Source organism: Penaeus monodon, chromosome 1 (genome assembly GCF_015228065.2).
Source record: "Penaeus monodon isolate SGIC_2016 chromosome 1, NSTDA_Pmon_1, whole genome shotgun sequence".
NCBI lineage: Eukaryota > Metazoa > Arthropoda > Malacostraca > Decapoda > Penaeidae > Penaeus > Penaeus monodon.
Genome location: NC_051386.1, coordinates 43,156,203 through 43,172,890, shown reverse-complemented (window position 1 = coordinate 43,172,890; position 16,688 = coordinate 43,156,203). Strand labels below are relative to the sequence as shown.

The 16,688-nt window shown below is 36.9% G+C and overlaps 1 protein-coding gene across 3 annotated transcripts in view; it reads right to left on the bottom strand.

The window, feature by feature from the left end:
• Positions 1-300: 300 nt before the first annotated feature.
• The window catches only part of LOC119572568 (myotubularin-related protein 2-like), a 29,367-nt gene continuing 12,979 nt past the window's right edge, over positions 301-16,688 (bottom strand). For 2 of the 3 annotated variants that reach the window (XM_037919674.1, XM_037919689.1), the window contains 10 exons: positions 11,423-11,533; positions 4,825-4,977; positions 4,365-4,514; positions 3,992-4,158; positions 2,968-3,098; positions 2,033-2,208; positions 1,806-1,913; positions 1,428-1,612; positions 998-1,199; positions 301-803 (listed from right to left, as the gene is read on the bottom strand). In XM_037919674.1, the coding sequence (XP_037775602.1) occupies positions 669-803; positions 998-1,199; positions 1,428-1,612; positions 1,806-1,913; positions 2,033-2,208; positions 2,968-3,098; positions 3,992-4,158; positions 4,365-4,514; positions 4,825-4,977; positions 11,423-11,533 (1,518 nt within the window). In that variant the 3' untranslated portion in view covers positions 301-668. The remainder of the gene's footprint in view (positions 804-997; positions 1,200-1,427; positions 1,613-1,805; positions 1,914-2,032; positions 2,209-2,967; positions 3,099-3,991; positions 4,159-4,364; positions 4,515-4,824; positions 4,978-11,422; positions 11,534-16,688) is intronic. The other variant, XM_037919682.1, reaches the window with a different exon arrangement.

Below are 16,688 nucleotides of genomic sequence, written 5' to 3'. Positions count from 1 at the left end.
ATACTAATAAAGGCCAGTCTAAATCATAACTGGTTAATCAAGAGCCTTCCTAGACACTGGGTTTACATGCACATATGGCTTTATTTATGGCTAAATTGTTCAGTGATTATGTGTGTGTGTGTGTGTGTGTGTGTAAGTGTGAGTGTGTGTGAGTGTGAGTGTGAGTGTGAGTGTGAGTGTGAGTGTGAGTGTGAGTGTGAGTGTGTGTGTGTTATATATATATATATATATATATATATATATATATATATATATATATATATATATATATATATATATATATATATATATATATGTGTGTGTGTGTGTGTGTAAAAAAAGTCCATTACCATAACAGAATTTTAAATGATCCCAAGTTGGGTAACATTATGAAAAATTATCCCCAAGAACTGAAGTATTGGTCATTTCTTTTTATAATTAATATTTAACATCACCCTTTTTTGTACAAGGTGGGACTAATTCATGTAAAAAGAAATCCAATGCTACAATTCTCACTTGTTTGACAACCCTCAATGGTTAGGTCAGTCTTTCCCCTCCGTCATTCCTCTCAAAATGGGGAAAAAATGAAAAAGCAAATCACATAACCACTTTGCCTCATGTACACACACACACACACACACACACACAAAAAAAAAAACTATCTAGACTCTGATTAGCCTCCTTGGATATTAAACAATGGCAGAAGTCACACGTGGAGAATCATGCGTCTGCCTTGCTGCCAGTTCCCTTCGAAGCTCATCAACTCTTCTCTCCAACTGGCCCTTGACATGGAGCAGCTCTTTGAAGCGGATATGAACTGGTTCCTGAAACAAGAGAGAGTGTTTTTTTTATATTTCTTTTTCATAATGTCATTATAACTTATTTTATTCTATCTGCTTGTCCAAAAAAAGGACAGAGAGAGACTTTTGTATGTGTCTACTTGTGTTTTTGTGTCCAAGATGTATATGTGAGATATAAACCAGAAGACATTACAAAAAAATATCCCATCATCTTGTACCTGTGGGCGCATGGAAGGGTTCCAGCGGCAGTAGTACTTATCCCAAAGGCACAAGTGACGCATTGAAGTGAGGGGAAAGAGAACATGGTGGCGGGTGGCGGGGTTGTACAGGGGGTTCTCGAAGTCTGAAGGATTGCTGAGGATGAGTGACCATAGTGACACTGTTTTGGTCTTGACTTCCTTTTCCATTCGCTCTCTCTCACTGTTGGGGGAAATAAAAGGGGAGAATAGAGAGGGACATACAAGCAGAAAATTAATGGGTGCTAATTTGTTTTCTTCAGCCATATACTCCTTTTTTTTCTGTTTTACCAAAGATGGAAAAAGAAGAAAAGAGGAAGAGGAATGTAAAGAAGATAATGAAGAGCAAAGAAGAGGAGGGAGAAATGGAAAAAGATGGAAAAAAAGTTGAAATAGACTTATCATCTCTTACCTGTTATAAAGGAAAGTCCCAAATAGACAGGAATATAAGTGATCCAAGACAGTGATGAGCAAATCCTCTGTGAATTGGAATGCATGTGGGAACTGCTTCATCACCTGACATACACAGTCCACAAACTGCAGAAAGACTGGTGACCGATCCTCATCCTGATGCCGGTCATCTCCATGCCCAATGCGCTGCACAGTGAAGATAGGGAGAAGGAAAGTGTGTGACTGCTGCTTTTATTGTGGCATAATTTGTAACAAGAAGATAAAAGGAGTAAATATACAAGATTAAATTTTGCCATCAAATGATTATAATATGATGGAAGTTTATTAAATCTAAAACATCCAAGAAAAAGAAGAACTTTTAAGACATTCTGGCACTGACCTGGGCAAACTTGTGGCCGAAACTGAGCCACTCTTTCTCAATAAGGACAGCAAAGCCTGGAATGGTGCGGTAGTATCCATCTAACATCAACATGGCCAAAGCTGTCAACTGATAAAAAGAAAAAAGGCATATTGATGAAGAGAGGTATTTTATAAAGAATGAATTGATGAACTGTTGTGTAAATATAAATAAGTGTCTGACATTGCAAAGATCCCTCTACATCTCACCTGAGCTGTACGATCCCATCCATCAGAACAGTGGACAACAACACTGGTCTTGTGGCTTTCGACCTTGTCTGCAATCCTAAGGGCTCCACTCAAAACACACCTGATGTGGTCCAGCCAGTGTGTTGCCTCAAGATTACTTAGCCAGTGGGCATTGTCGATGTGTGGGTAGCACACCTCTGGAATGATGCAAAATATTATGTAAGACCTCCTTAAACCACTGTACACACACACACACACACACACGCACACACACACACACACACACACACACACACACACACATGTACACACACACACACACACACACACACACACACACACACACACACCACACACACACACACACACACACACACACACACAAAAAAAAAAAAAAAAAAAAAAGGGGGGGGGGGGGCGGGGAAGTTGGTGGGAACATCTTCCTAAAGGAAATTATTGCACTGATGGGGACATCTTGTTATGAGTGCACAAAGCCCTTGGAGAGAGGCTGACTCAGAGAGCCTTCAGGAAAGGGACCTCCTTCAGGATTACCACCAGTCTATGAGGGTTGAATGTGCCATACATAAGACATGTTTAAGAGAAGATTGTGTCCATGGCAGACAGTACATCCATGCACAGAACCTACTCCTGCCCACCATTACTAAGAGTACAAGGTGTATTATGGAGAAGTGAATATAATAACATAAAATGACAACATAGCACTACTTACTGCTACTGCTATAGTCCTCAGAAAATGGCAATAAAGCAAAAATGCATCCACAGAAAAGCACTAACAGCATTGCAAAGAGGAGGCACAGAGTCTTGGTATTATGCATAAGTGTTTGTGTGGGTTGGGCCCAAGCCAAAGACCCGTACACCCACAGACCCAGACAAGTAAGCCACTCAAAGAAACTTAATGCTTAATAACAATGAAACCAAGTCTCTTCTCAACTTACCCTGCAGCTTGCGGAGGGATTCTCTCATGACGTGGATATTGTGAATGTCAAGGAACTGGACTTCAGCATTCTGGTAGGCATCCTCACTCTCGTAGCCTCCACCTCGGGCCTTATTGGCAACAGCATTTACACTGTCAAGGAAAAAGGAGAAAAATGTTGTGGTAACGAATAAAGAAGAAAGAAAAGAAAAGAAAAAAAAAGGAAGGAAGAGAGAAAAAGGAAAAAAAAAAAATTATAGTGGCACAGTACATTTTGGATGTACAATCATGTATGAATTTGAAAACTGATAGGGTGTTTTCCTGCATCTTTTTTCTTTTTTTTGGCATGAATGAGAAATAGTGAGAGTGTCCTTGTAAATGTGGTATGTCTGACCTGTTATGGCCAATCACAACCACCTTACCACCCCTCCCCTTTCCTGATGTTGCCATACTCTCCCACTTGGCTCCAGACATGTAATGCATAACAAATGACAAATTTTGTTGTGAATGAGACAAAGCCTATGGCTTTGGCACATTCTGACATGTTTGCTCCGTCGGCACATTCTGACATGTTTGCTCCGTCAGCACCTTAGCCTACTTTTTTTTATTCCGGCTGTTAAGACAGCATATGATTGGCTTCTCTCCACTTCATTTGTTTTTCTTGTCCTTTGATTAGTTTCACATTTCAATGCATGTAATATTATATTCTATATGTAATACACTTTTATCATTTTTTTATGTAAGTAGGACCCTGTATTTTCACACCATCTTGGGGTAACAGTCTTTAACTTTGCTATGTATTTAAAACATAAGTGAAAATACATTTTCTGCTGTGTGACATCAAGCCTTTAATACATAAATAAACAAAACTGTGAGTGGGGTAAGACATAAGACTTATGGCTTTTAAGGGTTCAATATAGATTCTCTAATGATCAATTTTTCAATACTCTAATCAGTTTAAAACTATCCATTAGTAAATTTTTTTTAAAATTAGAGGAAGAGTACATATACACATACAAACATACTTTAATTTTGAATCCACTCACCTTGGTCTTGCATCCATGATAAAGATCTTGTGACTTTGAGCATTGGCATCCATAATGTGTTGAATGTAAGCTTCGTCATCACGGCTGCGCTTCCCACTCACACCCACCAGGGGCTGAGCACACCTGGTGATGGTGGCCTGGCTCTCAGGATGAATCCAACTCAGGACCTTTGGAAAGAGAAAGGAAGATGGCACTAAGACTTTACCTAAAATGCTTAAACAAATTTAAAAGGAAAAGGAATAAATAAATAAATAAATAAAGATAAAAAATCTAGCAACTTGCAATGACAAGGTAACCTACTTTCTAAGGGTAACTTTTTGACATTATATTACATGTTGTTTAGCACAGCATCTTCTCTCAGGTACAAACATACCGGGATTCTTCCTCTGCTTCTGAAAGCTGCCACATTGCGCAGGTCTGTGTCTGAGGCAGCTGCTGGCACTGCCCACACAGCAGGGTATGTCTCACAGAGCTCATAGTCCTCATTTATTCTCGTGATGCGCCAAGACTCATTGGGCAGACCCTGAATTGCATGTATTAATTGTTAAGAGCATAATGGAAGGGAACTGGTTTGTAAATAATGATTCAACAAATCTTGGAATATCAAAGCTTCTGTCAGCCTAACTGGTTTGATTGGAAGGAATTATTCTGACTAACCTGTGGGTAATTTCAGAAAAAGTTAATAAAAAAAATACACAAAAAATCCAAAATATTTCAATCATTAACTGCAATAAATATAAATACTGAAATATGCATCAAGCATTTCAACCAAGAAATAACTATTACTACCAAATAATATAAAAAAGTGGCCAACATCTCTCTCTTACACTCACCTGTCTCTTTAACTCAGCAATAGGCTCATAAACAGTCCAGCCATTTTCTGGATACTGCTCACAATACTCAAAAGCAAAGAATGGCAGTTTGTGAGAAGCAGGAAATGCATACTGCAGTAGCTTCTCTGTCACCATGCGGCGTGAGTGATTCTCCTGAAGTCATAGGTATGAATATTGTGTTAAGTATGATCTTCCTTAACTTTCTCCAGAAGAAAATCATGAACATATGTATGTAAAAAATTGTAAAGTGATGGCACAGTGCTTCTAGACATTCAATGGAAATACCTCTTATTATCTAATGAAATCACAGGTGATTTGGTTACCAGTACCTTACTTGAGTAGTGAGCATATCTTTATTAACATAAAGAAGTGAGATTTTTATGTTGCTAATATTTTTCTTTTAAACAAAGTTTGCTTTCATTTGAAGCCCTTAACACAGCAGAGAGTGTAGTATCAATGGGTAAAATAAAGTAACATGTAACAATGGGATCATTAACAAAATAAGAAAGGGGAAGGATCAATCAATGTTACACTCGAAAGTGATATTTTAGCGCGCGTGCGCACACACACACACACACACACACACACACACAACACACACACACACACACAAACACACACACAAACACACACACACACACACACACACACACACACACACACACACACACACACACACACACACACACACAAGCATACACACACACACACACACACACACACATACACACACACACACACACACACAACAACACACACACACAAGCACACACACACACACATATATGAGATAGAAAGAAAGAGAGAAAGAAAAAAAAAAAAAAAGAGAGAGAGAGAGAGAGAGAGAGAGAGAGAGAGAGAGAGAGAGAGAGGAGAGGAGAGGAGAGTGAGAGTGAGAGTGAGAGTGAGAGTGAGAGTGAGAGTGAGAGTGAGAGAGAGAGAGAGAGAGAGAGAGAGAGAGAGAGAGAGAGAGAGAGAGTAATCTCTTTTATCAAGAATACTTGAGAAATTCATTAGAATGGTTAACAGAATTTATGGTTATTAGAGAGGTAACTATTATCACCATAGGCCAATCTTTTACACCTGCTGCTCTCTCTTGCCTACAATGCAAGCTATGCAGACTTTCCAAGTTCTCTATGTTCTGGGAATTCATTGCAGCATGATAAATTGTACAAAACTTTTATGCCTGATGTTGACTGAGCATGGGTATTAATGCTAAGGAAAACTGGGCCAACAGTGGTGATATGGAATGCACAGCTGGTTGGGTAAAATTAATCTCTGATTAGTTTGTTTCATTCTGTGACTTCTGATGAAACAAATACGGAACAACGGCATAAGACATACAAACAATATTAGAAAATTAACTACCAACTATATTAGCAATGGTATGGGACTAGAAAATATAACTGTATGACCTTTATTTCACAGTGCATTTTCATGATCAAAGAACAAATACATTAGCTGTGCTTTATGACTACAAAATGGAACTGAAAGATCTTTACTTCATGGCAAAATCAAACATGCATTTCTATTATACAGTTCCAGGGATCACAATTATTCATAATCCCTGTTCCTCAGTAAATATGACATTTTATTCTATGGATTCCACTGTTCCTGCCTAAGATGACTTCTTTCTCTCTCCTCCTCCTTCATTGTATTCTTCTACGTGAACTTGCTCTGCATATATCTTCTGTCTGTACAGCTCCATCAACAATGTTGGATATTCATTATTTTTGGTATTCACCTATTCATGGATTTTCTCTCTAAGAACATTAGCCTTAGCATACTTAATGATGTTATAGATTTCATCTATTGTCTCTTCAACATCATACTTCTCCAAATCCTCCACATCATCTTCAGAGACTACAAGTGGCTGTAACTTTTGCCACTTATCCCATTCATCCTTGGTGAAACAGCAAATATTCCATCTTCAATGGTGCATGACTTTTCAATCAAAACATGAGCCATCATCAGCCATAATGGACTTTTTTCCTAAAAAAATGTTCTTTTAAATCACTGTGGAATTCTGAATGGCACTTTGAAACACTGACTGAATATGGCTGGTAATTTTGGTGTGAATATACATGTTATATATATATATATACTATATTATATACATGTTATATATATATATATATACTATATTAAATACATGTTATATATATACTATATTATATAATATATATGTTATATATATATATATATATACATGTATATATATAAACATCACACACACACATATAAACACACACACACACACACACACACAACACACACACACACACACACACACACACACACACACACACACACACACACACACACACACACACACACACACACACATTCTCTCTCTCTCTCTCTCTCTCTCTTCTTGACTTTCAATATACATTTGCCTGTTATCTATGATGTAAAAAAGGAACTGAAGAAATTGGTAATCACTATGAACAAAGAATAGTTGTGTGTTGATATAGATATCAATGGTTAATGGTTAAAAGCAAATTAAATGTGCTAGACATCTAAGGTAATATAGCACTTTAGGAAGGTACAGTAAGGCAGTTGAGTTAGTAGTTAGTTGCTATCTGTTAACTATCTAGATTAATATTGAAAAGGTTAAAGATGGGTTAAGGTAGGGTTAGGTAAGGGGTTTAGATCAAGTGAAGGATATGTATACAAATATTCCATTCTATACTTTAGTTGATCTATGAGTGATAATGGTTACAGTACGTGCTAGAGAATTTGATGGGGAAGGAGCTAGGGGGTGAGATAAGAAATGAGAGGGGGAAGGTGTTGTATCGGGAGGGGTATCAGGAGGTGGAGGATCTGGGGAAGGGCATAGTTGTGACATAGGGGATTCATGTGTGTATCCAGGAGGGAGTGGAAGGGATAGAGGGGATGGAGGTGGAGCTGGAGCAAGGGGGATGGGCTGTGTTGGGAGGGAGTAGGGGGGGATGTGAGTAGGAGGAGAATGGATATCAGCAGTCGCTTTGAGTGTAGAGTGAGTGGGAGTTGTGGAATTTGAGGGTGGATGAGGAGTGTCAGTTTGGGACTTGAGTAGATAAGTTGAATATCTTTAAGAGTTTCTGAAAGGGAGTTGGTTGGAGAGTTTTGTGAGACAAAGGTTTTCTTATGAGGGGGGGAAGAGGAGACTGGTGTGTCTAAGGAGTAGAGGCAAAGGTAGGTGGAAGTGAGTGTGTGGTAGGAGAAGAAGTGGAACGTTTAGTCTGTCTGCTGCGGGTAGTGTGGGGAGGGAGAGGGGAAGGTGTTGGAGCTGCAGTAGAGATTGGAGTGTCTAGATTTAGAATGGCAAAAGAATTTGACTGGGGAAGGTAGGAGGTAGAAGTGGGGAAGTAAGATGTAGGAGGAGGGATAGGTATAGGGGAGGCTGTAGGAATGTTTTGGGAGGGAGGGGGAGGGACAGAGCAAGCAACATTACTGGAGTAGGGAGTAAGAAAAACCTTCATCAACGTGCTTCCTGTCTGGCTTCACGTAGAACGAGTCCAAGTCTGAATCTGAGAATTGCTACCTCAAACTTAAATTTGTAGATGGGGCAGCCCCATAAAACACATTAAGGGGGCCACTACAGTTGGCACATGTGCGTGACTGCAGAGCAGTTTGACTGAGTATGACCAGGTTGGGTTGGAACCGCAATATTTGGCAGGATGTCCTAAACGCCAATAATTTTGGCATTTAGGGAGGATGGGGAGGAGGTTGATATGGTAGACAGGGAGGGATTCTCCACCAATGTAAACATTAAAGGGAAGGTCATGTCTATGGAAAATAATTTTGGCAATGTTAGTGGGGTTCTTACAATGACCTCTTGGAGAAATGGAGTAGCACTGTACTGATGTCACATCATAATACATGAGGCAGGTGAGTAAGTCTTTTCCATAATCTGACCAATTTTTGTTAAAAAGTTGATAAAGTTGAGCATGTTGGGAGAGTAGGAATGTCTCCTGGAGATTGAGTGATGTTTTGGGTGGATAATGTACTAGTAGGTAATGAGGAGGGGGTAGTAGTTGCAGCGTTCGGAGCCGTGGTCAAAGGAGAGCCAGGGGTCTGGGAATTAGGAGAGTTTGGATTGGTGGGGCTATTTGATGTAGGGGCAAGCCTCATTGTCCCTAATAAGGGTATAACATCTTCATTAATGACCATGGTATGCCTGGAGTATGTTGGCGAGAAAAACAGTCCACCCCTCAGGGTCCCCTTGAAGGGGTAAGGGCTAGACAAAAACATGAATAACATACCTATGGCTCCCTCTGGCCGTTCTGGACTGGCACAAAGGCAGCCTTTCATCCTTTCAGCATGGCTCTCACACCTTATGAAGTGGATAGTAGGAGGGATTGGGGAAAGGACGGAAACGAAAAAGCAGGAAGGGAAAAAAGACCATGCAAAATTAGTTGAGTCGAGGGCTGAGTCCCAAGGCAGGGAAATTCCCCAGCATTGGGTCCCAATCCTTGCCTCCTAAGCCCCTCCCATGACAACAATCGGCAAGGGATTGGGGAGTATAGATATCAAAATAAATAGAAGGGAAAAGACAAAAAAAAAAATAATGTTTATAGAATGGGGAAAAAAGGGAAGTATTGACAAGAAGATGTAGAAGAAAAAAGAGAGAGAGAGGGAGGGAGAGGAGGGAGAGAGAGAGAGAGAGAGAGAGAGAGAGAGAGAGAGAGAGAGAGAGAGAGAGAGAGAGAGAGAGAGAGAGAGAGAGAGAGAGAGAGAGAAAAAAAAAAAAATCAACTATAATCAACACTGACAGTGTTCATGCCGAATGCATTTACAAAACCAAACTGTTGCCCTTGTATTGTTGACAAGCCTGACATTTGCAAACTAAAAACAATATGGAGAGAATTCAGAAAATTGTGAAAAAGGAAACAAATCAATCAAGGAAAGAAATTCACATACAAAAAAATTGTCTACTGACAAAATCAAGTAACTGTTACATAATATCGTGAAAAATATGTGTATACAGTGTGTTCTGTGAATGTAATATGTTTAACTAGTATTTAGAAAAACACTGGCTATCAAACCAGTTAACCCAATTGGCATGGATGGCAAGAATACATGCCATGCCCACTGTAATATAAGTCTATTTATCGTATTTACACAGATGCTTCTACAAGTGCTTAATCACCAAGGACTCAAGTTATTAGTCCTATCTAACTCATCTGCTTACCCTTTTCCTTGACTTTGGAAAGGGTCTTTTGTATTATTTCATTTTTTAATAACAATTTAATAATCATAACATCAATAACAATAACAGTATCGATATCAACTGTATTAAAAAGAAAAACACATTTTCCTGCCAATTCAAGGAATGGGGAAATCAGGATCGGTCACTAGGGCCTACTGATAGACTCCTTGCTGGCTGGCACATGTGGAGCCATCTGTATGTAACAAATTCACAAAAAACTACAGGGGACAGAACATAAATCCATAGTGGTTGGGTTAAAGTTATAATAAGGCCGATTCTCCCCTCCCCCATAAAAAAATGTGGACTGTCTCCCCATTTTATACTTTCCATATTGTCTCCACATATGGACTAAAATTCTCATAACTGTGCACCTTAAGAAATAGTTTAAACCTCCCTTACACAGAAAAAAAGCACCTGTATAAAATGCTTGCAAATCCTTTATGGATACACTGGAAAGTTTCAGTGATATTTCCTGTCCTTTACATCATAAGGAAATAATTTTACTACCAAGGAATATGCATGTCTGGCACAATATCTTTCTGTGCATGGTCCCAGTACTAGAGCTCAAGTACCAGTCAATTTCTCCATTTCAAGAGAACCTCAGTGTATTTTAAGCACTGCACTGTAACTTGCCTTGATCTGTGATAGAAGGTCTACAACCTCATCTCTGAAACTAGTAGTCATGCAGCATCAAGTGTTTGTAGGTTACAGGGTTGCACAGTCATGACTATGACCGTGCAAGCTTTATGGCAGTGCTGATAGCACAAAATGATTTAATGCCTCACACATAGTTTCAAGAGCTTTGAGCAGCAGTGAAGCTCTCCTTGACTTGGTAGTGACTCTGTCCATGAGAATACTGCAACATGCACAATGTACACTATAATATCTCTACTATCCAGCACTATCATTCCCTTAGGTAAATTTACTAAGGGTGTGAAAGTGCAGTGGCCTACGGAATTCTAAAATAATAATGGATTAGTGAAGGAACTAGGCAGCATATTGGAGGTGGTCAATATGTATAAATGATGTTTAATATCTTCTGTTTTCTTCTCTGATTCCTTATTCACACAAAATCATACACATAAAAAAGAGTACCTATATCAGAACATCTTGCTAATGATTTAGATTATTTAGCACTATTATATAATGTACAGGAAATATCCTTCACTTGTAGCATGGCAAAACAAGATGATTCAGTCTTCAAAGTCTTCAGTTGTGTACTACTGAAGTGAAAACCTAATCACATGATTGCACAAACTGCTAAATGTTTAAAATCCTCCAAACCAATGACCTATGTGTACCTTCATGGCATTTGGGAAAAGAGTGTAGCATGTAGCGCACCACAAGTGTTCTTGCTGTCCCCCATTTATTTATAAAATGGAGAAAACAGGAGTGCGGTCTAACCTGGTATATCGGACCAGATCCAAAAACGCCAAAATTTTGGAGGATCCTGAATCTTCTGAATACTGTCATATTCAATTCTCTGTTAAGTTGCGAAGAGTACAGTGGATCAGTCTGCAGGTGAATCAAATGAATACATAAACACAAAAAAAACTACTAACTCCACAAAAATTACAAGAAAACAGAACTTGTAATACCAGAATGCAGCTAGAGAAAATATTACTTCCCAATATATACAGTACCTAATGAGTATTTAGCTTCTCTAATAAACTTTACTAAAGTACAAACAAATCTCTAAATTAAGTTGTACAGTCAGGGATAAATGATAATTCATTAGCACAGGCAACATAATCCCTTGCAGGTGTTCCCTACACCTGGCAATACTATGTTATGTGAAAGTTACAAGAATCACTAATGTTCGATTGCAATTGCATTCAGCATATAATTAATTACAAAAGATGAAATTTGATCAACAGGCAGCCACTGAGAGAATCAGACCTACATAATTTCATACAATCACAGTAATTGTGTACACAAGGAAAAACATAACATTTATAGACTAACTGTTGAGTCTTGCAACCTTTATATAATTGCATTCAAGTTGTCCATATTTTATAATATAGTGCAATAGTCACTAAACACCCGACATATTGTAAAAAGTAAGTAATCATTTAAATGATCTCTGTGATAGCATCATACATGTTGTTGTATTATTTATAATATACCAATGCCGAGGCTTAATACTGGTGCGTATATGCAAACTTTCCAGCAAGGCTTTATGTCTCCTTTCAACTGCTGAGCATGAGCTGCGTGGTGGAGTGGTAGCGTTCTTGTCTAGCAATCTTACTGACCTGCATTCAAGTCCCATGCTGCCAGTAGATGGTATCCCGGTCATTCCTTGCACAAGGGAATTTATAAGCAAACAGACAGTCTCTTGCACTAAACATAAGAATAACCATTGTAATAAATGGAAATTAACTAAATTATTTAAATATCATTTATCTAAACTTTCTTCCTCAACCTCCCTCCCTTATTCTCATCCTCTGATGATAATTCAAAATAATAGATCTTCAAAATCTTTCTTCAAAACTCATTATAATTTTTATATCTATAAATCATGATATAAATTAACATAATTGCCTTTATATCTATTATTATATTAATCATAATTATTCTCATTACTATGATCATATTTTATCATTATTACTATTATTTTTATTATTATTAACATTGTCATTACTATCATCCTTATCATTAGTGGCAGAAGCACTACTACTATCATTTCACTATGATTATCAATACCATTAGTTGGTACTGTTGTTATGGTACCATATTCATAATCCTCATATACAGGGGATCCCTGTTAATCTTCAACTTGTTATTCATTACTTCACTCTTTTTTTCACCAAATTTTTGTGGATGGATCATTAATCATCTTTCACTCTTGTTGAAAGTTTATACATGTCTGTAAATACATAAGAATCTAATAAGAAACAAAAAATCACTTTGTCAAATAGAGCATGTGTTGGCAAAAATAGTATAGAATTTTACACAATGGAGGCCTTGAAGGCAGGTATCTAGAGGTTGCAGGACCAAAAAATTATTCCATAAATATAAGCTCTTTTTGGACACATTTCTCATTTTAACATTGAATAATATTGGTTAGATTCTTGCACTAACTTTAAAATGTAAACTTTCAAAAAGTGCCAACCAGAGTGTGCTGAATGCCAGCTACAACACAGACATATTGATTCTTGACAATGTCCCATAACAGTATTACCAGGTATGGAGAACACCAGTAAGGGGATATGGTGCTGATCCTGTTCTTTCAATTGTCCCAGACTGTACATGTATTAAAGTTATTCAACATTTAAAAACAAACTCCACAAACTAAGTACTATTTGACACAAAAGCCTATGAAATCAATCTTTCGAAACAACATATAAAGCAGTGAATATAGCTGACTTTATGACAAAATAAATATGCTTCAAGGATCAGGATTACAATACATTTAACACTGACTTACAAAAGCAAATGATCAGAAGAAAAAGGAAACATGTCATAAAGCACATAAAGAAACTATATACAATGGCAGTAAATCAGTGTTCGACATTAAGAATAGCAGACTAACCAAGGGGTTATATAATTTCAATTTCTTTAAAAATGTATTATATATGTGTATGTATATATATATATATACATAATATATATATATATATATATATATATATATATATAATATAATATAATATACATATACAGATATACATCACCAGGACAAGGGGCAAAAATAAATATTCTCAAGAAAACTGTCCCCAAACCAATATCCAAAGGAAATGTAGCTACTCTAACCTTGTTAGAACAGTGCAATTGTAGTGTAAGTCTCTTTAACAAAAAGACTGCCCTATTCCCAGCATACTCTAATGCTAGTTTTTTCTTCCCTGCTAACCATACCTAAACACAGCCAATTATACTATAAACATGCAAAGACAAAAATCTATTCCTCTACCCAACAGATCATGAACTGAAACATGAAGGAAGAAAAATTGAATTAAACCAATTTTAAAAACAATAAAGTACCGCCTAAACCTTGATAACTACAATACACAATGTTACATGCAAAAACAAGTCTTCTTGATTTTAAAGACTTTTTATATATTAGTATCAAATCCCAACAAAATATCCAGCCAAATGCATTTTCTCTTTTTCTGTATATATTCTATACAGGTAATGAAGACAAAATTAGTCTTTTTAATCTCCCAGACCCGTTAGCTATTTTTTGCTTGTAAGTTAACCCATTTACACTTGGTAGATGTACTGTTCCCTGAAGTTTTGTTCTGTTAATTTTGTTTATACATAAATGCCTTCACGACCGCTTAGTCACCAAGGAGTCAATTACTTGGTGTAACTGACCATATCTGTTTCCATCAGTCTTTTATCTTTCATGCAAAAAAAGGTTTACTTTCAAAACTATTATCATTCCTATTAATGCATTATCCTCAGTCTGATATTAAAACTAAAAACTTTTCCCTCTAAGAATTCAAGTAATATGGTATACGGGCAGGTTAGGCAGGATAGCAACTGATTCCTTGGTAACATTGTAAAATCACAGAGGACAGGGCATATGTACATGCCCTCTGGACATCAACAGATTAATATATGGTAGAATAATCTAACTCACTCTGCACATCAAAACATAGTAAAAAAAAAGAGAGGCAGAAGGAATAAATAAAGAATAAATATTTAGAAAATAGAATAATAATTTAGAAGTAAAGGTACAGCATCAACATTATTCATAAAGGAGAAGTGGGAGTTGTTCATTACTCCATTGTAATAATGAAGGAAGCATATGCCTGCCTTGTCAAAGAGTGAATATCCCTTTTGCTTCATTCATCATTCAATCCCATTTACAACTGAACAAAAATACAGAGTAAATCAAAGATGAACTGAAACATACCCACAGGAAGAAAAGAACACTAGCATGCAAGATTTTGAGTCTTTAGATAGTAAAATCCAAATAGATATTAAAAAAGGAATCTACTTGAGATGTCACATTTTGGTGTTCCTCTTTTTGTTGTATGTTTTTTTTTTATTATCATTTCTACTCATATTTACACTTGTGGCAATTATGTTATACTGAAATCTCTCCAGATGAAATTTCAATCATTAAAAAAAAAAAAAAAAAAAAAAAAAAAAAAAAAAAAAAAAAAAAAAAAATCTTAACATTTATAACAAAGTGGATAATATATAAAAACATTCATGAGATCATAAGTCTATAAAAAAAGTACTGTTGATATGAAAGGCAAATGCTAAAAATATCCACAATTTCAATTCTCTGGTAAAATCAACTTATTTCAAAATTCATTAATAACACAATGATAGCTACTATAGCAATGTCGAACTCTGATTTGGAAAAAAAGGAGTTTCTTACATTATCCAGAGAGAGAGACGAGAGTGAGAGAGTGAGAGAGAGAGAGAGAGAGAGAGAGAGAGAGAGAGAGAGAGAGAGAGAGAGAGAGAGAGAGAGAGAGAGAGGAGAGTGAGTGAGTGAGTGACTGTGTGTGTGTGTGTGTGTGTGTGTGTGTGTGTGTGTGTGTGTGTGTGTGTGTGTGTGTGTGTGTGTGTGTGTGTGTGTGTGTGTGTTGTGTTGTGTGTGTGTGTGTGTGTTGTGTGTGTGTGTATGTGTGTGTGTTGTGTGTGGAGTGTGTGTGTGTGTAAAAGTGTGTGTGTGTGTGTGTGTGTGTGTGTGTGTGTGTGTGTGTGTGTGTGTGTGTGTGTATCAGTCCCTTTGTTACATAAGATTAATTTATCATCCAGAAGGTTTTCCCCATGAAACAAATATTCCCTCATATTATACAAGAATTTCTTTCTACCACCTAGTTAAGCCCACAAATTCTTTAAAGAAAGAAAGAAAAAAAAAAGTATATTATTAAAGCCAGTCCCTTATACTTAATTTACATACCTATGAAGTGGTATATCTTGCGGTTAGATGTTATTACCAATGGTTTACTATCTTTCTGTAATGTAATATTTTTATCTGATGATAGAATCATTTCATCAAATGTAAAATGTTTACAATTTTCCATTACTGTACTGCCCCCTCTTTAAACCTGTGTACAAATGCACTTATAAAAGACAGTAAAAGTTTAGGTTCTTGCCTTGTCATAATATTCTAAAATCAATTATATGACCAAAAATGAAGATGGTGGGAAATAAAGGAAAATACATGAAAGTATAAATACATTTCTTATTTTGATTTGTGCATCAATGGTAAAATCTTGCATTCGAGAAAAAAGAAGAAAAAAAATACTGTTTGTAAGGGGAAAGAAAGAATGAAAGAAACAACAAACAAAAAAGAAACAAAGAAATAACCAAAGAAAGAATGAAAAAAATTCTTCCATACTAATGATCATATCACATACTACTGGTCTTTACAGAGCTCCAATAACTAGTGATTTGTGAGGGGAAAGTCTTAATCATGCCAAGATATAAATTTGGAATAATTAGACAAAAATTGTTTATTAAATCCTGATGATTGGATGAACCCCTATGATTTGGATGACATTATAGAAGATGGATGGTTGCACATCTTCTATTTCACTTCAGCACCCAGCCATACCTGTGGGCACTCACACCCACAACAAATTCTCCCCAAAGAGATAAGACACCAGTTAACTCAAATAGAAGATGTGCAACCATCCATCTTCTGGAGTGCTGTGGTGACCAACGTGCGACGAGCTTCCGCGCTCGGTAAAGTCAGGTCCAGGCG